Here is a 19,718-nt window from a genome sequence, read left to right as displayed (position 1 = left end):
AGGAACAATGTGGGCAAATAAAAAGACAAACTGCTAAAATACTTTGCTTTTATTACCTTTTTTAACAAATACGCTGAAGTACATCCATAACAACACAGTTCAGATTTCCTTTTTAAGAAGTGTTTACATCTACTCGCTTTGTACAGATTTGTATACAAAACAATAATTTACGTCCCATAGAAGTCTAGTTACACTTAGCTATACAACAACGTGTAAATGAAATAAATATAAAAACAGAAATAATCACAGGTGATAACAAAACTGTAAAAAGCCATAGTACAAGTACGCCATCAGCACCTGTCTTCTGAAGTTGCATCTAAAAAGATATACGTTTTCCCTTTCAACTGGCAAAAGTACATCTGTGTAGGTGAAAACAAAGTTCAGTCCATAGTTTTATAACAGCAGTACCAGATATACTGTATGACTCCAATTTAGACAGTTATATTGGTACACTGATTTTTTTTTTTTTTTTAAACCCAGCCTAATAATCGGTATCATACTGGCGCTTGTAGATTTTGCTTTTTCTATGATTTAACAGATAAACATGTCAATTCATATGAAAAACAACTTTGTTCATAGAAAAACAAACCATCTGTACAAACAGCTCGTCATCAGTAATAACGTTGAAATGATACATTTTCCTCATCACTAAACTCTTTTCTCCAAATTAATGGGATTTCACTCCCCAGGTAGCATTTTATGGACTACAAATACTGTTAGCCGGGGCTTCATCTCTACTGCTTTGGACACTAGTTCTGAACAACTCACAGTACACTCACTGACTCGAAACTGAAACATCAGACAGGTATGTGATAATCAAGTGACGGGGTAATGATCGCATCGTGATATAGGTGCATATGTGAACTTTTATTCACTACCATAACACATACACTATTTCACTGTGTATTTTGTGTTCATTTCATGATTGTAGAGCCCTGTGTTCAAAGCTAAGGATGATCGTTTCTTTTCCTCCGGGTGCTGTGCACAGCCAGCCTTGTGTTTTTGTCAACACAACAGCAAGCACTATGTTACAGAGTGGTGGGGTCAGAGCACCAGGAAGCACAACAGATGGTTTGTTTATCTTTCTCACTCTCTCTCTCTCTCTCTCTCTCTCTCACACACACACACACACACACACACACGACTTCATGACTGCATTCATCTCATGATTTCCACCGAGATGGGAAGTGCTACTGGGAACAGGTTGCTAATCCATACTGCTGTGTTTAGTACATTAACAAAATGACGCAAACGTTTTGCAAAAATCACACTTCAGTTTTGAGACAAATAATTAGGACCACTGTGATTGACAACTGATTGCGGCCTGCAAAATTAAAAATGTATATCTACAAAGAGACATCGGCACAATCTGCCATGCACACTGTCACCAGCAAGGGACATGCAGTTAAAAGTGCAAGTCTACAGAGGGGTACTGTTGCTAACTCTGACAGAGCATTAACGTTATGTACACGTGTTTACATTTCTGAACAAACATTAGGCTGAGGATCAAAAAAAAGGGCTAAACAACAGAAAGGACCAAGTGCAGCACGCACACACGCCACACTATTTCAGTGTAAATGGTGCTGTGCTGAGGGTGCAGTGATTGGGGTGTGATGGTTTCTTCAACATTGTTCTTTGTTGTGGCACAGTATTTGGCTCTGTCAGAGTCACTCTGCCTGCACCACGTCTTTGTGGTGGCGCATGATATGCTGGTTCTTCTCCGAGGGGCGTCGGAAGCCTTTCGAACAGATCTCGCAGCGGTGCGGATAGTCTTTTGTGTGAATGGAAATCACGTGGCGCTTGAAACCCGAAGCGTCCCCGGTGCTGTAGTCGCAGTACTGGCACTGGTAAATTCTCCTTTCTTTTTGTCCTTTGCCAATAACTACAGTCACACTGCTGGCCAAGCTGGCTGCGCTGACTCTGCCGGGTGGGCCAGAGCTGCTGGACCCACTAGGCGCAGACTTTTTAGGCGTCACAACAGGAGTGTGTGTCTCTGTCCTCTTAGCCTCACTCTTTTCAGGAGGGGCCTGTTGCTCCTTTGTGTGGACAGACAAGATATGACGACTGAGAACAAAGGGGTCTGCAATTTTGAAGTTGCAGTGCCGGCACTGATGGAGTTTCTTGGTGCGGTGGGAGACCGAGTGCTTCTTTAGTTCAGACGGCCGGTGGAAGCCTTTACCACAGATGGCACATTTGTGTGGGTAGTCCTTGGTGTGAACAGATATGATATGGCGTTTTAGGTCACTGGAGTTGGAACTTTTGTGATCACAGTGGGCACAATGGTGGGTCTTGTTCTCCTCGTGTGTTAGTCCGTGCTGGATTAACTCCTCCTCCTCTGCAAAGGTCTGGAAACAGCGCTCACATTTGTATGGCATCTCTTTACTATGCTTAGTCTTGATGTGGGTCTTGAGATTAGAGGAATCGGCCGACTTGTAGTCACAGTACAGGCAGGAGTAAGGCTTCTCGCCCGTGTGCGTGCGCATGTGTTTTTTCAACTCTGAAGGGTGTCGAAAGCCTTTTCCACATTCCACACAGATGTGAGGGAAGCTTTTACTGTGAACAGCCAACAAGTGCCGATTGAGAAGTCCTTGCTCTGCAGTTTCATAGTCACAGAACTTGCATTTATGCATCTTGGTGGGCGTTGGAGGCGGCTGGCTCTTAGGCTCTCGGTGGTGGTGCTGCAGTCTGTGAGAGAACAACGCCGCCTGCTGGTGGAACTCCTTGCCACATATTTCACACTCAAAAGAGGCCTTGCTGCTCAGAGCGTGCACCTCCATGTGGTTGTGGAGACTGGCTTTCTTGTTGGTGGTGAAGTCACAATCTGTACATTGGTACTTTTTCCTCGTCAGAACATCCTGGTGATTATTCTTGGTGTGGCGTTTCAGGAAGCCTCGTGACTTGAACTTTTTACCACAAAGCATGCAGGGGTAAACTGTCAGAGGCTGACCATATGGACCAATGATGATGGCTGGAGACAAAAATGACAAGAGGGAGACGGAAATGACTACATTGCCACAATCTTGCAAACCTTTGATCATATGAGCTTCCACTTGTTTAAAATAATAACCAATAACCTTTTTTTAAATAAGCTAATAGACAGCATATATTTTTTACCAACAACAATCCCAATAAAAACAATTGATAACAAAAACAGGTATGGCCTTGAATTTAATGTAGGGAAAAAATATATCAATAATTAATATAAGCAGCCACACATCAGTGCACACATGATCAATCCTTGGTCCTTGTAAGGCAACAGTAAGGTTAAAAGTGCTCTGTGACATACTGAGCAGACAACACAAGTGTAGAGTAAAAGATATAGATGTAAAATATATGTAAAAAGTAAAAGAAGAACTAGGAAGATTTTGTGAGTGCAGCAGCATGACCATTTAGAGGTCCTCAGTCTGAGAAGCAGAACAAATGGCTTTTTCTTAAGTAGTAGGGGGAAAAAAAAGGTTTTGTAGAAGTTTGCCCAAGACCCGTATTTGTGGTTTGCTTTATCAAAGGTCTTTCATGAGTTCTAACAGGTAAGAGTTCTCTTTTTGCTTCACCTACACTGGATGTTTTGTTATGAATGAGGACAAAATCTTGTTGAAGGCCAACATCCAGGCTGCTGCAACTGTCAGAGAGGAATGCACAATAAGCCTTGTGCAAAGGATACAAGTGACAGCAGCACAGGGAGCTGGACTGAATCAGGAGAACATGCTGTGCTGATACATTGTGGATTACATTTTAGGGGTGTACAGAGAAGTTCAAAGCTTCGAATCTGACAAATCAATTTATTCAAAATGAGGATTTTGTTGCATGATTTTATTTTTGGGCAATGATCTTAGAAATATTCTTTAATCACTCTGGTCTCTGATCATGTGTGTTGTGCATTGGTTATTGTTTATATTTAAAGCCTTCTATTTATTGTGCAGCATTATGTATGTAAGGGTATACCACGCATGCGTAGCAGAAGTATAACTGGGGGGGAAAAAAATCTAAACCTTACTTTGGGGCAAAGTCTTCAAACATTTTAAGCGTTTATCAGATTTTATTACTGATTCTATCCATGCTGTTTTTATGTCCCGGTGACCAGTGAAAGTGCAGTTACGGCTCTCTCCACATTCATTTAGATAGGGGCCTGGTCTTGTTAGTCCATTATAACTGCCTGGAGGCATTGTCAGGATGGCTGCCAACTGGCGGGATTTGCTATCTATAAAGGACTTTGTTACTGCTCACCTCGCTTTTCCCTCAGACACACCTACACCACTGTCTCTTTCTCTCTCCCTGTATGTTTGCTCTGTTGACTTTCTTCATCAGCAGTTTGTTTTATAAAGTCGCCCCAAAACACACAACTTGCCATTCGTGCTTGTAAATAAATCCAACATGTCCGTCCGTGTCTTCTAACGTAACACCAGATAACATCTCTCTCTTTGTGCTTTTCTCAAAATTTCAGAATGGGTCGCTGTAAATATACCTAAGGTGGCATTGCGTTATCTGATGGGCTCTTCTGGTCAGCCTTTATATACCTCCGATCAAACTATAACTAATATCAGCTGATTACATGTCGGATCAGAGCACCCATAAAACTTAAATATAAAAATTTTATATATTCAAAATGAAAATAACCCAGTTGCAGCTTTGTTCCTTTATGAATCCTTTCTGCTACTGCTGAGCCCCGCACAGCTCCAGTGGAGGAGTTATGACCTGAAAGTCTTGAGAGAAAGAGCATTTACAGGCAACTTCCATATCCATTAACTTTGTGCTGCTCTTACCTGTCTGCACCTGGCGAGGCTCCGACCGCCTCCTGCTCTTGTTGCGTTGTCTGTTGATTTCGTCAACGCCGTCGGATTCATCGATGTGTAGCAGTGCGCTGGCTGCCCCGTTTCGGTTTTCACAACTCTCGCTATCCTCTGCACCTGTGAGACCAACAGTGTGTCTTTTATACAAAAAATTAACAAAACCAGCTTCTGTAAAGCTTAAGCCAAGACACTCAAGAGACGTGCTGGATGCACAGGCTTCCAGTGTTGTTTGTAAAGCAATTTAATAGACAGGGGTGCTGACCATAAGCAGCTGCCCAGGCCACAGGCATGAAGTCCTTGCTTAGAGACACGCTGTCATACGAGCGGTCGTGAGTTACTGGCTCTTCACCTCCTACCACCACCTCCATATAAACCTCATCAGTCACCTTGGACCCACCTGTAGATGAGCCCAACATGTACAAAACCAAAAAACTAGTGATGTTTAGTTTCATGACAGTTATCCCCGCGCATTCGCTCTAAATGTCTCACCATGGTTTCCTTGATTGTGATGAGAATCTCCGACAGACATGTAAACCATCTTCTCTCTGAGCGTTTGGCCTGAAGACTCTGTTAACGCCACACTCTCCGTGTCTCCATCGCTGATGTCAACTGATTCTCCTGCAGAATAAAAACACCTTTAAATCCTCCAATTTTTGGCAAATGTGCCACAAATTATTTGTCATCCTGTGGGAAACTAAGCCCTCTGAAGGAGTGCACTAATTTAGATTTAAGACGTTTTTAAATACCTTATAGAATGCAATGCAACACTTGTTTCACAGTTATAATCGGTGAAAGTATGCTGGAAAACCAGTGGGGTTGATATGGTCTAAAAAAAAAATGTATTGCACCACTTTTTTTCAGTATGTCCCAGTAGTACATAGCAATAAGTCGTAATGATATCCAGTTAAATAAATGTAACTTGGACCCGGATAAGCTGCATAAAAATGGTTGAACTAATTAAAAATTATTAATAAATTTAGGTTTTTGCTAAGATTATCATTTTCCCCATTATGAGACAATGAGTTTTGAAGTTAGCCAGCTAGCTTTAGTGACAGATTGTGCTACATGTCTGACGGCGCTGACTAAAACTCCACAAAAAGGGTTTGTGTGCACAATTCAATGTCGCAACAAGATCCCACATCTAATACGGAATGCTGTGGCAATCACTAGTACTTATAATCACTAGTACTTATAATTGGACCTGTCATTGTTCCTAACAAAAGGCTGAAGCTTAATTGCTACTCACCCATGTCATCCTCCCCAGAATCAGCCTTGAAGATGTACACCTTTATCACCTCCTGCCCATCCTCATCCTTCTCCACTTCCTGGTCCTCCACAGCTCCCTCCACTGTTACCTCCGTTCCATCCTCCGACACCATTTTACCGGCTTCGTCCACTAGAAGGGAATCATATCACATTTTATTAGAGACACATGCAGCCACGAGCTGGTGACGGTTTAAACAAGTTATGCTTCATAACTCACCACTATTTATTCGTTTAGTAAAGATGCCGCTCTGATTTTAATTGTATCTTTTCAGTATATTTATCTATTTATTATATGAAACTGATCAATAAAAGTTACCCAGTCAATTCTGAGATCTAGAACCATTAATTATCTTCAAAATAATCAGTTTATAAGTCGTTCTAGTTTATAATCCAAGTTTAAATTCTACCATATTAAACAGTCTTTTAAACAACCACCCCATAGCCTCTTATGTGGTTAGTAACCCTAATCAGTGACTAAAGAAAATCTCCAAGCACTCATAAAACATTGTGCTGCATGTCCACTAACACACTAAATTCAGATTAAGTTCTATAACTAAATGTCAGTCAGTGCTGCATAATAGCTACAATTATTGCAGGATGAAAGCAAACTGGCTGCTTGGACTGATTATGTGGCCCTGTACCAGAGATTGTTCAAATCTGAAATGTGTTGCAGTCTATAACAGTTCACAAACTCAGTAGCTGAAATGTCAGCAATAGCCCAAGTCAGTATTTTGGACACAAGTTGTCACAAGTTTGTCTTCTTTAAAACCAACAAAAATCAATAGCACTTCTTCACTGAACAGAGATGTAGTTAGATAACAGACATTTACCTTCATTTTACATTGATGACTGCTGCCCTTGACAGATAAAGGAAAGCAGCTCCTGTATGAGCTGAACATTCAACAACTAAACCAGTTAAAATCACTATTTCACACTGTAAACTAGCCTATATCATTTTAAAACCACCACCAGTCACGCACTTTAAATTCTGTGAACACTTTACACCATTATCGACATCTTAGCATACAAGGCCCGACTTAATCTTGTCATTTCAAGTGTCTCATACTGAGATAAAAATCCAGAAAACACTCATTTACACTTAGCTACATAATATGCATCTCAGTTGGTCAGATCACAAATCTGATTCCACTTCGTCTTTGTTTTCCCCGGCTACATGAAATTCAGGGTCAGCCCTGGTAATGCGCCAGAAACTGCCAAAAACACCAGAATAAGGATAATGTCTGCACTTAGCAGTTTAGTTTGAACAATAGTTGAGCAAGCATTTCCTAACATCTATTCATAACTTAACACAAACACAGGAATGAATTGGTTAATTTCAGTGTAACTTTAGCTGCTCTTATCAGGACAGAGGAGACAGATCATGGATGTATTAAGGAAATCAGACAATGAGCTGCTATTTGCAACCCCCAAGGTAGTTTGAACAATTGTATTTCTGTGCTTTTTTATGCATTTATACTTTTTTGTGGATAAGATACAATCTGCATAAGACGCCTGAAGTTGTGTAAATAAGGTTTAAGTATACTTTCCAGAGGAACAATGGCACATTTAAACCCAATCTCAGCACAGCAGAGCAGTAAACTTACAGGATATCATAAGATAATCTCCGCAGCCATCTTGGTCGTCCTCCTGCTGCTCTGAGTCCAGCCCATCTTCAGGGATGTCTCCCATGGCAACACCTTCCTCCTCGCCCTCCAGAGCCATCACGCACGTTTCCACAGCGACATCTTCGTCTTCATCGCAGTGCACATACTCAGAAACCACATCCTCAACAGCATCCTGGATGACTAGCTCGTCTGGGGCAAACCTGTGAACTGCCATGCCTTCCCCCTCGCCTTCGGACACCAACACAGTCTCTTGAAGCTCCACAACAAATTCCTGCCCGCCAGCACCACCCTCATCTACAAGAAGCAGAATTATCCAGTTAAGCAGAAATCAGTCAATAGTAATGGTTTACTGTGTGTGGAAGTTTTAAATGGCACAGTTTTTAAATGTTACTGATTTCTTACCAACATCATGCAACTATAATAATATCAACAGCCATAATATAACATCTCCTTCAACACTTGACTTATGACGTTAACTTTATATGATGTGTTATCAGGCTAATCAAATGTTCCTGTTTCTTGAAATACCCCAATGCTAGCACGTTTATCAGAGCTCACTCACACACACACACCCATAAACATACTTTGTGTACAATAACAAATTACCCGATCCGTGGAGTATTATTTTAGGCTCTTCAGAATGTATTGCAAGCCTGGTGACATCCTCATCCATTGTCCTCGCACTGCATTTGTTACTGGAGAGCTGAAAGCAAAAGACAGAAAGCTCAGATCTTTAGTGACCAAAACTTTCGGAGACAAAGCTAAACAGGAGAACTATGCAAATCCCTGCAATCTCCATGACTGATAAGTTATTCATTATCATACTGTTACTCACCAAAATAACAAATCTGTCCATCATTACATTCTCTGAGATTATTTGTACGCATGTATGATCATATTTTTCGGTATGATGCTTATGGAGTAGAAAGGATTAATGTACTGCAGGTCACCCAAGTGCATTTTCTCAGATTAATTGCATAATATACAATGATGTGTGTTGACAACGGTCATTTTCCTTGTGCTGTGTGTGCTAGAACTCTGAACCTCAAGCAACTGAATCTGCACCCACTCAAGCAAAAATCCTGTTTGTGTTCATGGTCATAATGTGACCTAAACAGTTTTATAACAGAAAACCAGATGATGCAGAGCGTCAAATGGGATTATAACACTGATTGTTAACCTTTATTTGTAATTTATTTTCCAGATGTGCCCATCAAACGCCACAATGAGCTTGTCATCCTTTGCTTGTTGAAAAAAAACAAAAACATGGTGCGAGTGTGCTGTTCATTCAACATTATGTGATTCACATGATGGAGAGACCACTGGCCTGATGTTACACAACTACTGCAGCCTGAATACTTATCGCTCCGTTATGTCATTTTGCCATAAACACTATTATGGATTGGTTTCAGTGGGTTTGAAATTCTAAATACTGAGCAAACTTCATATTTTCTACTAGAAACAAGGCTGGGCTTCAAACCTCCGTACTTTTTTGGAAGCAACCAACGTGTATTTAACTCACAGTACACTGAAAACTGTCAAGCACCTATTCAAAGTATTAATTGTTAATTTGTACAAAACTTATTCATTAAATCAGCAAAAGGATTAAACCTTTTCAAATAATATCCTGCCCCAATAAGATATTTACTTGTATAATAAACACAATATTACGATTATATATTATTCTTTGTTTGTGCATTCTTGTAACCTGCTTCTGCAATTAATAAGTTTCTCTTTGGAGAGCTTAATTTGTTTTGACATTTTATTCACAAACTGCATATTTACACACACACACACACACACACACACACACACACACACACTCCATAAGTTCACGTGCTATTTTTTTTAAACTGGCAACTTGAGTAAATTTAACGGAGGAAACAACTAGATAGTCGATTAAATTATTATTAAGATGATAGATTTCTGCAGTGTTAGCTTGTGGCTGCGGCAGAAGACAGCAAGTGTAATGACCGGTGGCATAATGACCACGACTGCATCCCCACTTCAAAATTAAAACAAACATTTCAGACCAATCGGCACTACCTTGGATGATGGAGATGAGATACTGTGCAACAACAACCCCCCACCCCCCCCCCCCCCCCCCCCCCCCCCACACACACACACACACACACACACATACATACATTGATACACACAGGGGGATGCAGAGATGTAAACAGTGGTGTGGACGATGCAGCCGGGGTGCCATTTAATTTCCACCCAGTGTAACGTTACCATCCCCCACCTCCAGGTGGAAAACGATGACAACGGTGTGGAGATGTGGCGCACAACAAGGTGCATCACTGTGCTGAAAGATGCCGCTAATACATTAAAACCTGCCGTCGTACTGACTTAGCCACTCATTCAGCGTGAACCCCGAAGACATGATTAACCATACCGTTAATGTCTTCGACTGACCACTGGAGTACGTTAGCACTGATTACACTCGCAAAGTCCGACTGTCACGGCTAACACAGGCATTCAGAAACAGCCGACTGCACCAACAAACATGCACTAAGATAAAACTACAAAATAAAGAGGGGAGGTTGCGTTAGGTGTGCACTGGTGTGGCTTTCTAGTAGCCAGATAGCTGGAGGAGGCTCAACACACACTCATTTTCTACAACCGATTTTCATCACACCAGCGTCCGCCATTTTGTTAGCTTGGTGTCTGGACGAATGCTAATTTTAACATTTATTGAAAATATCCTTCTGCGATGAGAAAATGCTTATCGCGCTTCTGTTGAAGGCTATAATGTTGCTGTATAGTGAATGACACAGTAAATTACAAATTACAAGTTAGCCAGCGACGACTGGCGAATAGAAAAACCCCGCTCCTTTCAGCAGGCTAGCTAGCTAACCGGATAGGCCTGAATTAACGTTAACAGTTACGGCCTCTATAGAGGCCTGGGCCTGAGAAGAAAAGGCCCAACCCTTTTGCGGCCTCTCGGAGAGAATAAAGAAATTAATTAAAATACCGCATGCACGCAAAAACAAAGACACACGGACACGCACAAATGCAAACATAGCTCTGCAAACGGGCGCCCCAAGAGCGAAAATGACCCGCGTACCAGATGTATGCTGCAGGGATGGCCTCTGTCCGCTCCTCGGCTTCCCAGGCCGCCTGGTTCCCCCAGACTCGGGCAGGATTCAGTCGGGAATTTTGTGTTATTTGGGCGGGCCGGAGAGGAGCAGAGAAGGAGGGGTTAGGGGTTGTTTCTGGATATCTGGTGAAAGCAAAGCAGGACGTCTGGAGCCAGATCTTGTCATGCTACAGCCCCCCGCTCCTCCAGCTCCGAGGCCGCCGTCAGCACGACACGTCACAGCCCGAGAGCAGCAGGAAAATGCGGAAGGGTTGTGGTGGAAATCACACCGGCAGGCACCAAACAGGCCATAATCTGAGGACCGCTGTGCAGACGGGTTATGTGAAAACGTGCAGTGTGGTGTTCATTTTAATTAGTGTGTGCCCCGAGGTTGGCGAGGCTAGTAATGGGCTGACGACTGCTTCACTTCGCCAAACAAGCAGACACCTACGAGGCAGTGAGGTGGACAATAAAATGTGATTAAACCATGACCTGAAGGCGGAGAGCATCCGACATTTAAACAAACCGCTGACTAGTTTCCAGCGAAACACCCTAACACTGGATCAGTTTCACTCTTGAGTGTATGAACCCAATTGTTTCCTCACAACAACCTCAGCTCCTTTGGCTTAGTTTAAGTTTGCCAGATTTGCTGCTGGTCAAAAATAAGAAATGACTTTTGAATTTTATAAGTTAATTACTAAATGTAGTGAGACAGTAGTGTTTGGACACCATTCTTTTTGATGTAGGCAGAAGTATAAGTTAGAAAATATCCCACATTTACCCGTCAACTGTATTTGAAATACAATTTTTTAATACATTTTACTTTTTGTACATATTTGATGAACTTGTACTTCGCTTGAGTATTTCCATTCTACATTTCAGAGGGAAACTTTGTAGCTACTTTTTACTTAACTACATGTTTCTGACTGTTTACAACTTAGTTATTACCGGAAAAGCGATTATGAGTCTTTAACACACAATACATTTGTTACTTAAAACTAGAATTTTTACTGGAACTAAAAATTCTACTTATTTGACTTATGATACTTTTAATTGGCTACATTTTGGTGATCATATTTCTTTCCTTTACCATAAGCAGTGTTTTTTATTACAGGACTTTTACTTGTAATGGATAATATTTTACGCGACTTTTCCTTAATTAAAGGATCTGAAAACTTCCACCACTGATTCTAAGCTTCTGTCTTACAAACATTGTCTTTTAACTTTGTATTTGTAATAATACACCTAAATGTTTTCTCCTGTATGACCTTTAAATCAGAGGTTATTTCAAACTGTGTGGATTTATTGCAATGGCAGTAAAAAACAACAATAAACAAACACTCCTTCTGCAAATAATTATTCAAGTGTACCCAACCTGGGGGTCAGGGCCCAACAAAGGGTCATAATTTACCTTTACAGGCCTCCAAAAATATTCAAATGAAACATTATCAGCCAGCAGTACAATTAGCATTGATATTCCCAAACCTCAGTGTTCATTCACTAATCAGTAGAGGTCTTTCTAAATGTAACTGAAATTAGCAGTGTTTATTATCAAAGGTAAAAGTTGATTTTTAAATGTGTTTATTAAAACTGTGTCAAATCACTGATCAAACAAAACATGATTATTGTTATCACCAACAGGCAGTACAAGTGACAGTAAACTCTATTTGGCAGTCATTTTCAGTAGATCCCTCTTTTCAATCTCAAAAAGACGCCAGCCCTCCTCAGAGGAGAGATCAGCTGCTCCTCTCCGCTTGTAGAACTCAATAGACTTTGTGTTGTTTTCTGCTACAATGAAGTGCATGCTGCTACAGCGAGTCTTCACTGCAGTCTGGGGAAAGAAAAAACAAAACATTACACACAAGGACATATTAAGTATAGAATATAGTTGAAATTAAGTTTAATGTGTCACCAAAGGAGCTTCATGATCATATACCTCACTCAGAACCTTCAGGATTTTTGAACCAATGCCAAGACCTGGTGAAAGATAAATGTACACAGTGCAGTTAAAACTGATCTTTAATTGCCCTTCAAAACTGTAACTCATTAACCTTTACCACCATTATATAACAGTACTTCTTAACAGCCTTACCACGAAATTCCTGCATGACGAAGAAGTCCTCCAAGTATAGAAGCTTTCCAATCCAAGGGTCATATGTGAAGTAATACATGGCAAAGGCAACCACAGTGTATCCTAGAAGAAAGCGCCACGAATCAAGGGTTGAATTGAAAGGGTAAGCCTATATTTGTTAAGAAATATGACTCTTAAATTGTGTTGGAGGCATGTTTTTACCTTCTGAGCTCTGCTCTTTTGGGACCTCAGCAACTAAGCAGTGGTAGAATGGATGATCCCCAAAGCCGTCTTCAAGTAGCTCTACAAGTGGGAGATTGATTTTGTAAGACCGGAATTTTTTTTTTGACAATCCAGGTAAATACTGCATATGTTTAAAATTGTATGCTTTTAGTTCAACATAAACTAAAGCACCTTTCTCTGTCAGCATGACCTTCTCCTCCATCTCTTCAAATTTAGCAAGTTCCTAAAAGAAAACAAGAAACTTTAACTGGAACTACAATTAATCAACATAGATAATAAGATTTCTATCAAATGGCCCAAATATTCTGTTGGTTGTTAAGATATGAGGCGTTAACATTTGGCTTACCTTTATGAGTCGTAGGATATCAGACACATCGTTGGGTTCAGCTTTCCGTAATTTAAAACTGTCCATTTTCTCTTTTTCCCTTTGCTTACTAGTCCTCTGAATGTGAATAAAAGCAAAATTAGTTTCTTCATCCGCTCCTCAGGAGTTCACCCCCGGGCATGGAATTTATAAAACCAGAGTGTAGAGAAATGCATTGGGTGCGTCGCACAGACTGAAACAGCAGCTTCAGTGACTTCCCTTTATAGATCCCTAGAGGAGGAAGACTTGCTCAGTAATTCATTTATGGTCAAGCAGCCCTTTACGTCATGTTTCTTGTTTTTCACTGTAGCCTACTTCTTTCGTTCTGTCATTTAAAAGGTAAATATTAACCAGATCTGGAAAACATGTGTACATTATGTCTTAAGGACTGAGTAAAGAAGAATGTGACAATGAGTGCAAACACAGAGTAGGTCACATTTGCTTCTGCTCTGCAAACATTAACACACAGACAGTCAAACAATCATTTCTACCTCCAATAAAAAGTAAAAAAGGAAAATGAGTTGGGAAAGTTTAGGTTATTAATAGCCAGGAATAAGCAGGTGAAAGATTAACTCTTTAAGTGGTGGTGGAAGGCTGTGATGTATTCACATCTTTTAGATAGATAGCTAGATAACTAGAACTTTATTGATCCCGAGGGAAAGTGCGGTGTTGCAGCAGTAAAATTGACACATTACAAAAATGTACAGACCAGACATATTCACACAACTTACATAATGTGCAAAATTTACGTACGTAAATATTTACAACGTATATTTACAAAACTGAGATGTATACACAAGTGCAACTGTGCACATATTCAGGATGCATCACTTGCATTAACTGTAGTGAAATGTCATTCACATGTCCTTCAGTCTCCTCTCCCTGCACAGAGGAGAGTTGTTGTGTATTGCAGTGGGTAGGAATGACTTTCTGTAATGAGTCTCCAGCTGAATGCACTCTGCTGCCCGACCAGCAGGGTGTGCAGTGGATGTGAAGTGTTGTCCATGATGTTAAACCGTTTGTGTAGCATTCTTCTCTCCATAACCATCTCCAGGGTCTCCAGAGCAGACCCCAGCACAGAGACAGCCTTCTTTATTAGCTTGTTCAATCTCTTGCTGTCACTGGCTCTGATGCTGCTGCCCCAGCAGATGGCTGCAAAGAAAATTGCCCTTTCGACAACAGACTGATAGAACATATACAACATCCTGCTGGATACATTAAAGGACTTCAAGAAGTAGAGTCTGCTCTGGCCCTTCTTGAAGACAGCCTCAGAGTTGTATTTACAGTCCAGTCTTTTGTCAAGGTGTACACCCAGGTATTTGAAGTTCTCCACCATCTCTACCTCCTCTCCCAGATGGTGAATGTTGTTCAGTGTTGTTGTCCTGGTCCTCCTAAAGTCCACCGCCATCTTCTTTGTCTTTGTCATGTGTAGACGGAGGTGGTTGCTCCCACACCTCTACACAAAGCGGTCAACCAGATCCCTGTACTCAGTTTCATCTCCACCGCTGATGGAGAGCATCTTTAAGTCATTGATGATGTTGATCATACTCTGTCATCTGGCGACAGTCATAAACACACTTACCCTTCACTGTTTGATCTGCTCAAAGGACAGCATAACTTTTAGGGACGCAAAATAGAGTTGGTGTCTAGTTTTCAGTCTCTGTCTTGTATGCTAATGCCTTTGGTTGACTTGCTCAAGATAAATTTTCTGCATCTATGAACACAAACCACAAACCTTCCTAACAAACATGCATGTGTTTCAGTTGCAAAGGCCTAATAAGCAATCTTATTATTTTCAAAAACAGCCATGCAAACTGGTCATGGGTAAAAAATGTAAGAGAGGTCTGTTTTAAGCTTACATGATGAGATAACATGCATTTGACTACTAGAACAACAGATAGATATCAACATGCAAGGGCATCATTTTGTGTTGAAAAGTGGTAGAGACATGACCTCATATTAGAGGTGTGACGATAGCTTATGAGATGTGGCGATGCACCATATTGGTGTCAAGATGTGACATTAACATTTTAACATTACATTATAGAAATCATCAATGCTGAAATATATTAGGCCTAGTTGGAGGTTCTTGGGGTCCTCCCCTATACAATTTCAAGCAAACATTTAATTTCCTGCATTCTGGTGAATTTCCTACATCACTTTATGGTGGAAGTGTTTTTATTTATGTAAAGGGAAATTCAGGTGGCAGGTGACAATTCCAAATATAAAAAATATTACAGAATATAAAGCAGTAAGGCTCTCATTCTGTGTTGCTTTCAGATAGGTTTCTCCTATAGATCAACTTTTCTCGTTTAACATCATCCCTGCTGGGTCCGCACACATGCAGGCATGATTTAGTCTTCCCTCTTGTTTTGTCATGTTCACAGGCAGAGAACGGAAAACTTGGCCAAAATGCAACTGTGTCAAGAAGTTGTTAGAGTTACTGACTGGTGCATGCACGTTTTTGTGTAATTTTCTAATTAGTAGCTTGTTTTATCTTGGCTACGTTAAATAAATAAATAAATAAGTTCAAATAAACCTTCCTCAAGGTGATGTGGACATGTCCCCAGCGACCCCAGTGTAAATGACACTGATGCCGACACGTTTTATCCTGTTGATGTTAGCTTCCATTACGACCTGAGGGCTGTTTTACAAAACCAAGATAGCGGATTAAGCTGGGATTTTCCAGATATCCTGGTTGAATTAAGCCGTGACTTGGTTTCATGAAAGCAGTAGCACATAAGTTACCGTGGTGATTTATTCTGTGCAGCTAGCCTGCTCCAGACCAGGCTAACAGCCAGGCTTGGTTAATCCTGGTGCCTTATCTGTTCAGTCAGCGGTCACGAAGATCATTTTCCTTAGCCTGCATTAAAATACTACATTTTGGCAATATGGTATATAGCACATAGTTTGTGGTTATTAGGTTTCATAATTTGAAAAGAAGACGCGTGCACCATACTTTACACACAGTGAGCAACAGCAAGGAGGTTTACGTGGAATAAAAAGTAACACGGGCATAGTAATAAAACAGCGAACAAAAAGTGCGGCAGACAAGTGGACCGACTTAATGTGTAAGTTGCTAAAAATATCGCTGCTCTTTACCGTCATATATGACGTTACAAACATTTATTTGAATTACTTATAACTGGCTTGACAGTCCTGAGCCTGGTTTGGCCTTTGTGAAACTGATAAAGCCAGGATGCACTCATCACACTAGGTCAAGCCTAGCTTTTCCTGAGCTTATCCCTGAGTTAACTGAGCTTGAGAAGGGAAACTCTGCGTTCCAGAACAGCTGATTAGAATTAGTTCAGTCAACTGAGTATGTTGAAACTGATGGAAGCGCTTTATTTACCCATTGCCATTCACCATGGCTAGTGGTAAATAAAGAGCAGAGCCTTCATTTTAATCGGGTGGCGCTATAAATATGAAAAGTTGCCACTGCGGACCATGATATTTATCTTAGAACGCATGAGTGAAGGAATACGTTAACAATATTACATTTTACTCAGTGTAGCTCATTCAGCATTGGAATTTCCCAAATGAATGATGAAGTGCTGGAATTCTCCTACAGCCCATTACATTGCATTTTAAATAGGTAGTCTATTTTTGAGCCTGTCCTACACAGAAAAACGGCCGTATGGGTTTTAGCCACACAAAATTATGGTTCATGTTTCTGTTTATTGTGGCAGTGACCTCTAGTGGCCATACAACAAAAACACATGACAAAAAGTCATTGATTTTGTATGTAAACTCACCGCCCCAAACGCTCACTTCGCTTTTGGTCTGAAAGCACCACGAGACGCTACGGGGCCACAGAGAGGGCAGCCAAATCCCACTGTGGAGCGACAGGCCGTGACACCGGTCTGTGTCTCTGCACCCTCTTCAGAAACGCTTCACCAACAGTTGAATAAACACAGTCCTGTCACCACACCCTTCGTGACAGGAGATGGCTGCAGCGTAGGTCTTAACCGTACTGAGGCCACTTTACTGGGACCAAGTTAGCATAGCATAGCCCTGATCAATCTGAACTCCATTCAGAAGTTTTTAGAATTGCTGTCTTGCTGACAGACCTGACAAAGCATGAATTCATATGTTTAACAAAACTGCATCATATTGTAGTTATTTCGGCATCCGTTTGATCCGTTTATTGCTATTTAATCACAGCAAAATGTTTACTTTGGGTTCATACAGCTGTAGTAATGGCGAGTTGTGTTTATTCACGTTATCGCGTTAAAATCGCGTTCTTCTTCTTCTTCTTCTCGCGTTGTGTGTGAACACTTGCAGCGAATGTACTCACGCGAGGAAAGCGTCGCGAGGCGAAAATTCGCGTTTGGTCTGAATGTGGCATCAGGATACAGGGTTACGGTTGTCCTGCGCCCTCATCCTGCATTCATGCCTAAGAGCATCACCAGCTCCTTTCAGTCGAGGGTGATTACTCTCTCGGGCTTCTTTCGTCTGAGGTCTGAGGGCAAAGCTACGTTCCGCCTCCTCTGCCGGCGTGCGCGCTGTCATGCTACATGATGCGCACGGCCGCGTGGCACCATTCACAGCACCTGTTTGTGTACTACAGGGAACAGTCCAAGGGGCTTCCCCTGTCAGCACGGCGCCTGTCTCACTGGCTGTGCGAGGCTATTTCACAGGCCTATGTGTCAGTTGGTGAATCTCCCCCAGACGGTATCAGGGCGCACTCCACGAGAGGCGTCTCCTCCTCTGTGGCGTTGCACGGTGGGATGACAGTGGACGACATCTGCATGGCGGCCTCCTGGTCTTCCGCGTGCTCGTTCTACCATTTCTATCTACGGGATGTCTCCCTTTTCTCGCTGACTCACTACTGACTCTACTGAGTGTTCTGTCTGGGATAAATTACAAAATTATGTTATATTAAGAAGACTTGAAACTAGCGATTGAGACTATAAACTTATTAGGAAAGTGTTTAGAGAGGTAATAAATCAGGTGAGAAGTAGCCTCATTTTACCATTATTTCTAATGGAACCGGACTTCTTTTTGCAACCACAAGAGTCGCCCCCTACTGGCCGTTCAATAGAATGCAAGTTTAAGGGACTTTCGCGTTCACATCAGGTCTCTGACCGGAAGCTTCCCGCTTGATTCAACAATGATTGGTTATCTTGAAATCACGAGAAAATTAACCCGTTATCACAAGAAAACAATAGTTGTTATCTCAAGATCACGAGACAATCATCCCGTTATCACGGGAAAACGGTTTAAATTTTTTTTTTAATGAATGGCCGCTTAGGGCTTCCATAATCAACTGTGACAACAATCTCATTTATAATATTCAGTCCAGCTCACTAACCGTTTTGTTATCATCCAATACATTGAGCTGTGCTCACATTGTTGAGCCTCCAGTGAAAGATACACAGATAGCAAAGTTTGCCTGGTTACTGAAAAGTAGACAGCCCAGCTAACAATGTAGTATGTCGGCTAAATACAGTAAATGTACTGTTTTCATGTAACGAGCATGAATTAGTTCAACCTCAAGCTGATAAAACTACACTGCTCAAAAAATTAAAAGGGAACACTAAAATAACACATCCTAGATCTGAATGAATGAAATAATCTCATAAATACTCCTTTCTTTACATAGTTGAATGTGCTGACAACAAAATCACACAAAAATTATCAATGGAAATCAAATTTATCAACCCATGGAGGTCTGGATTTGGAGTCACACTCAAAATCAAAGTGGAAAACCACACTACAGGCCGATCCAACTTTGATGTAATGTCCTTAAAACAAGTCAAAATGAGGCTCAGTAGTGTGTGTGGCCTCCACGTGCCTGTATGAGGTGGCGGATGGTCTCCTGAGGGATCTCCTCCCAGACCTGGACTAAAGCATCCGCCAACTCCTGGACAGTCTGTGGTGCAACGTGGCGTTGGTGGATGGAGCGAGACATGATGTCCCAGATGTGCTCAATTGGATTCAGGTCTGGGGAACGGGCGGGCCGGTCCATAGCATCAATGCCTTCCTCTTGCAGGAACTGCTGACACACTCCAGCCACATGAGGTCTAGCATTGTCTTGCATTAGGAGGAACCCAGGGCCAACCGCACCAGCATATGGTCTCACAAGGGGTCTGAGGATCTCATCTCAGTACCTAATGGCAGTCAGGCTACCGCTGGCGAGCACATGGAGGGCTGTGCGGCCCCCCAAAGAAATGCCACCCCACACCATTACTGACCCACCGCCAAACGGGTCATGCTGGAGGATGTTGCAGGCAGCAGAACGTTCTCCACGGCGTCTCCAGACTCTGTCACGTCT

The 19,718-nt window shown here is 41.6% G+C and overlaps 2 protein-coding genes across 5 annotated transcripts in view; both read right to left on the bottom strand.

The window, feature by feature from the left end:
- Positions 1–34: 34 nt before the first annotated feature.
- LOC123963284 (zinc finger Y-chromosomal protein 1) lies at positions 35–11,131 on the bottom strand. Of its 2 annotated transcripts, XM_046040033.1 has the most exons (8): positions 10,752–11,131; positions 8,285–8,381; positions 7,658–7,972; positions 6,034–6,183; positions 5,277–5,405; positions 5,050–5,184; positions 4,761–4,904; positions 35–2,968 (listed from the first exon to the last, which is right to left on the bottom strand). In XM_046040033.1, exons 2-8 carry the CDS (start codon positions 8,349–8,351, stop codon positions 1,668–1,670), a joined length of 2,241 nt encoding a protein of 746 aa, XP_045895989.1. In that variant the 5' UTR covers positions 8,352–8,381; positions 10,752–11,131; the 3' UTR covers positions 35–1,667. The 2 variants fall into 2 exon arrangements, with proteins under 2 accessions (XP_045895989.1, XP_045895991.1); XM_046040035.1 differs by lacking the exon at positions 5,050–5,184 and having other exon boundaries at positions 10,752–11,127.
- A 1,196-nt stretch (positions 11,132–12,327) lies between these two features.
- The window catches only part of LOC123963458 (diamine acetyltransferase 1-like), a 9,500-nt gene continuing 2,109 nt past the window's right edge, over positions 12,328–19,718 (bottom strand). The window contains exons 1-7 of one of the 3 annotated variants that reach the window (XM_046040336.1): positions 17,739–17,800; positions 13,424–13,519; positions 13,249–13,300; positions 13,057–13,137; positions 12,856–12,957; positions 12,700–12,740; positions 12,328–12,594 (exon numbers count right to left, since the gene is read on the bottom strand). In XM_046040336.1, the coding sequence (XP_045896292.1) occupies positions 12,427–12,594; positions 12,700–12,740; positions 12,856–12,957; positions 13,057–13,137; positions 13,249–13,300; positions 13,424–13,519; positions 17,739–17,789 (591 nt within the window). In that variant the 5' untranslated portion in view covers positions 17,790–17,800 and the 3' untranslated portion in view covers positions 12,328–12,426. Of the gene's footprint in view, positions 12,595–12,699; positions 12,741–12,855; positions 12,958–13,056; positions 13,138–13,248; positions 13,301–13,423; positions 13,520–17,196; positions 17,434–17,738; positions 17,801–19,718 lie in introns of those variants that run through there. The other 2 variants (XM_046040337.1, XM_046040338.1) reach the window with 2 other exon arrangements.

This window comes from Micropterus dolomieu, linkage group LG23, assembly GCF_021292245.1.
Source record: "Micropterus dolomieu isolate WLL.071019.BEF.003 ecotype Adirondacks linkage group LG23, ASM2129224v1, whole genome shotgun sequence".
NCBI lineage: Eukaryota > Metazoa > Chordata > Actinopteri > Centrarchiformes > Centrarchidae > Micropterus > Micropterus dolomieu.
Note: the sequence above shows the minus strand (reverse complement) of the source record. Positions and strands in the feature narration are given on the sequence as shown.

Coding starts and splice junctions, on each gene's coding strand:
- LOC123963284 (XM_046040033.1), bottom strand. CDS start 8,351: ATGGATGAGGATGTCACCAGGCTTGCAATACATTCTGAAGAGCCTAAA. Junction 5,406..6,033: donor TTCTGGGGAGGATGACATGG/GTGAGTAGCAAT, acceptor TTTATTCTGCAG/GAGAATCAGTTGACATCAGC. Junction 2,969..4,760: donor GCCTCGCCAGGTGCAGACAG/GTAAGAGCAGCA, acceptor TTTTGTCTCCAG/CCATCATCATTGGTCCATAT.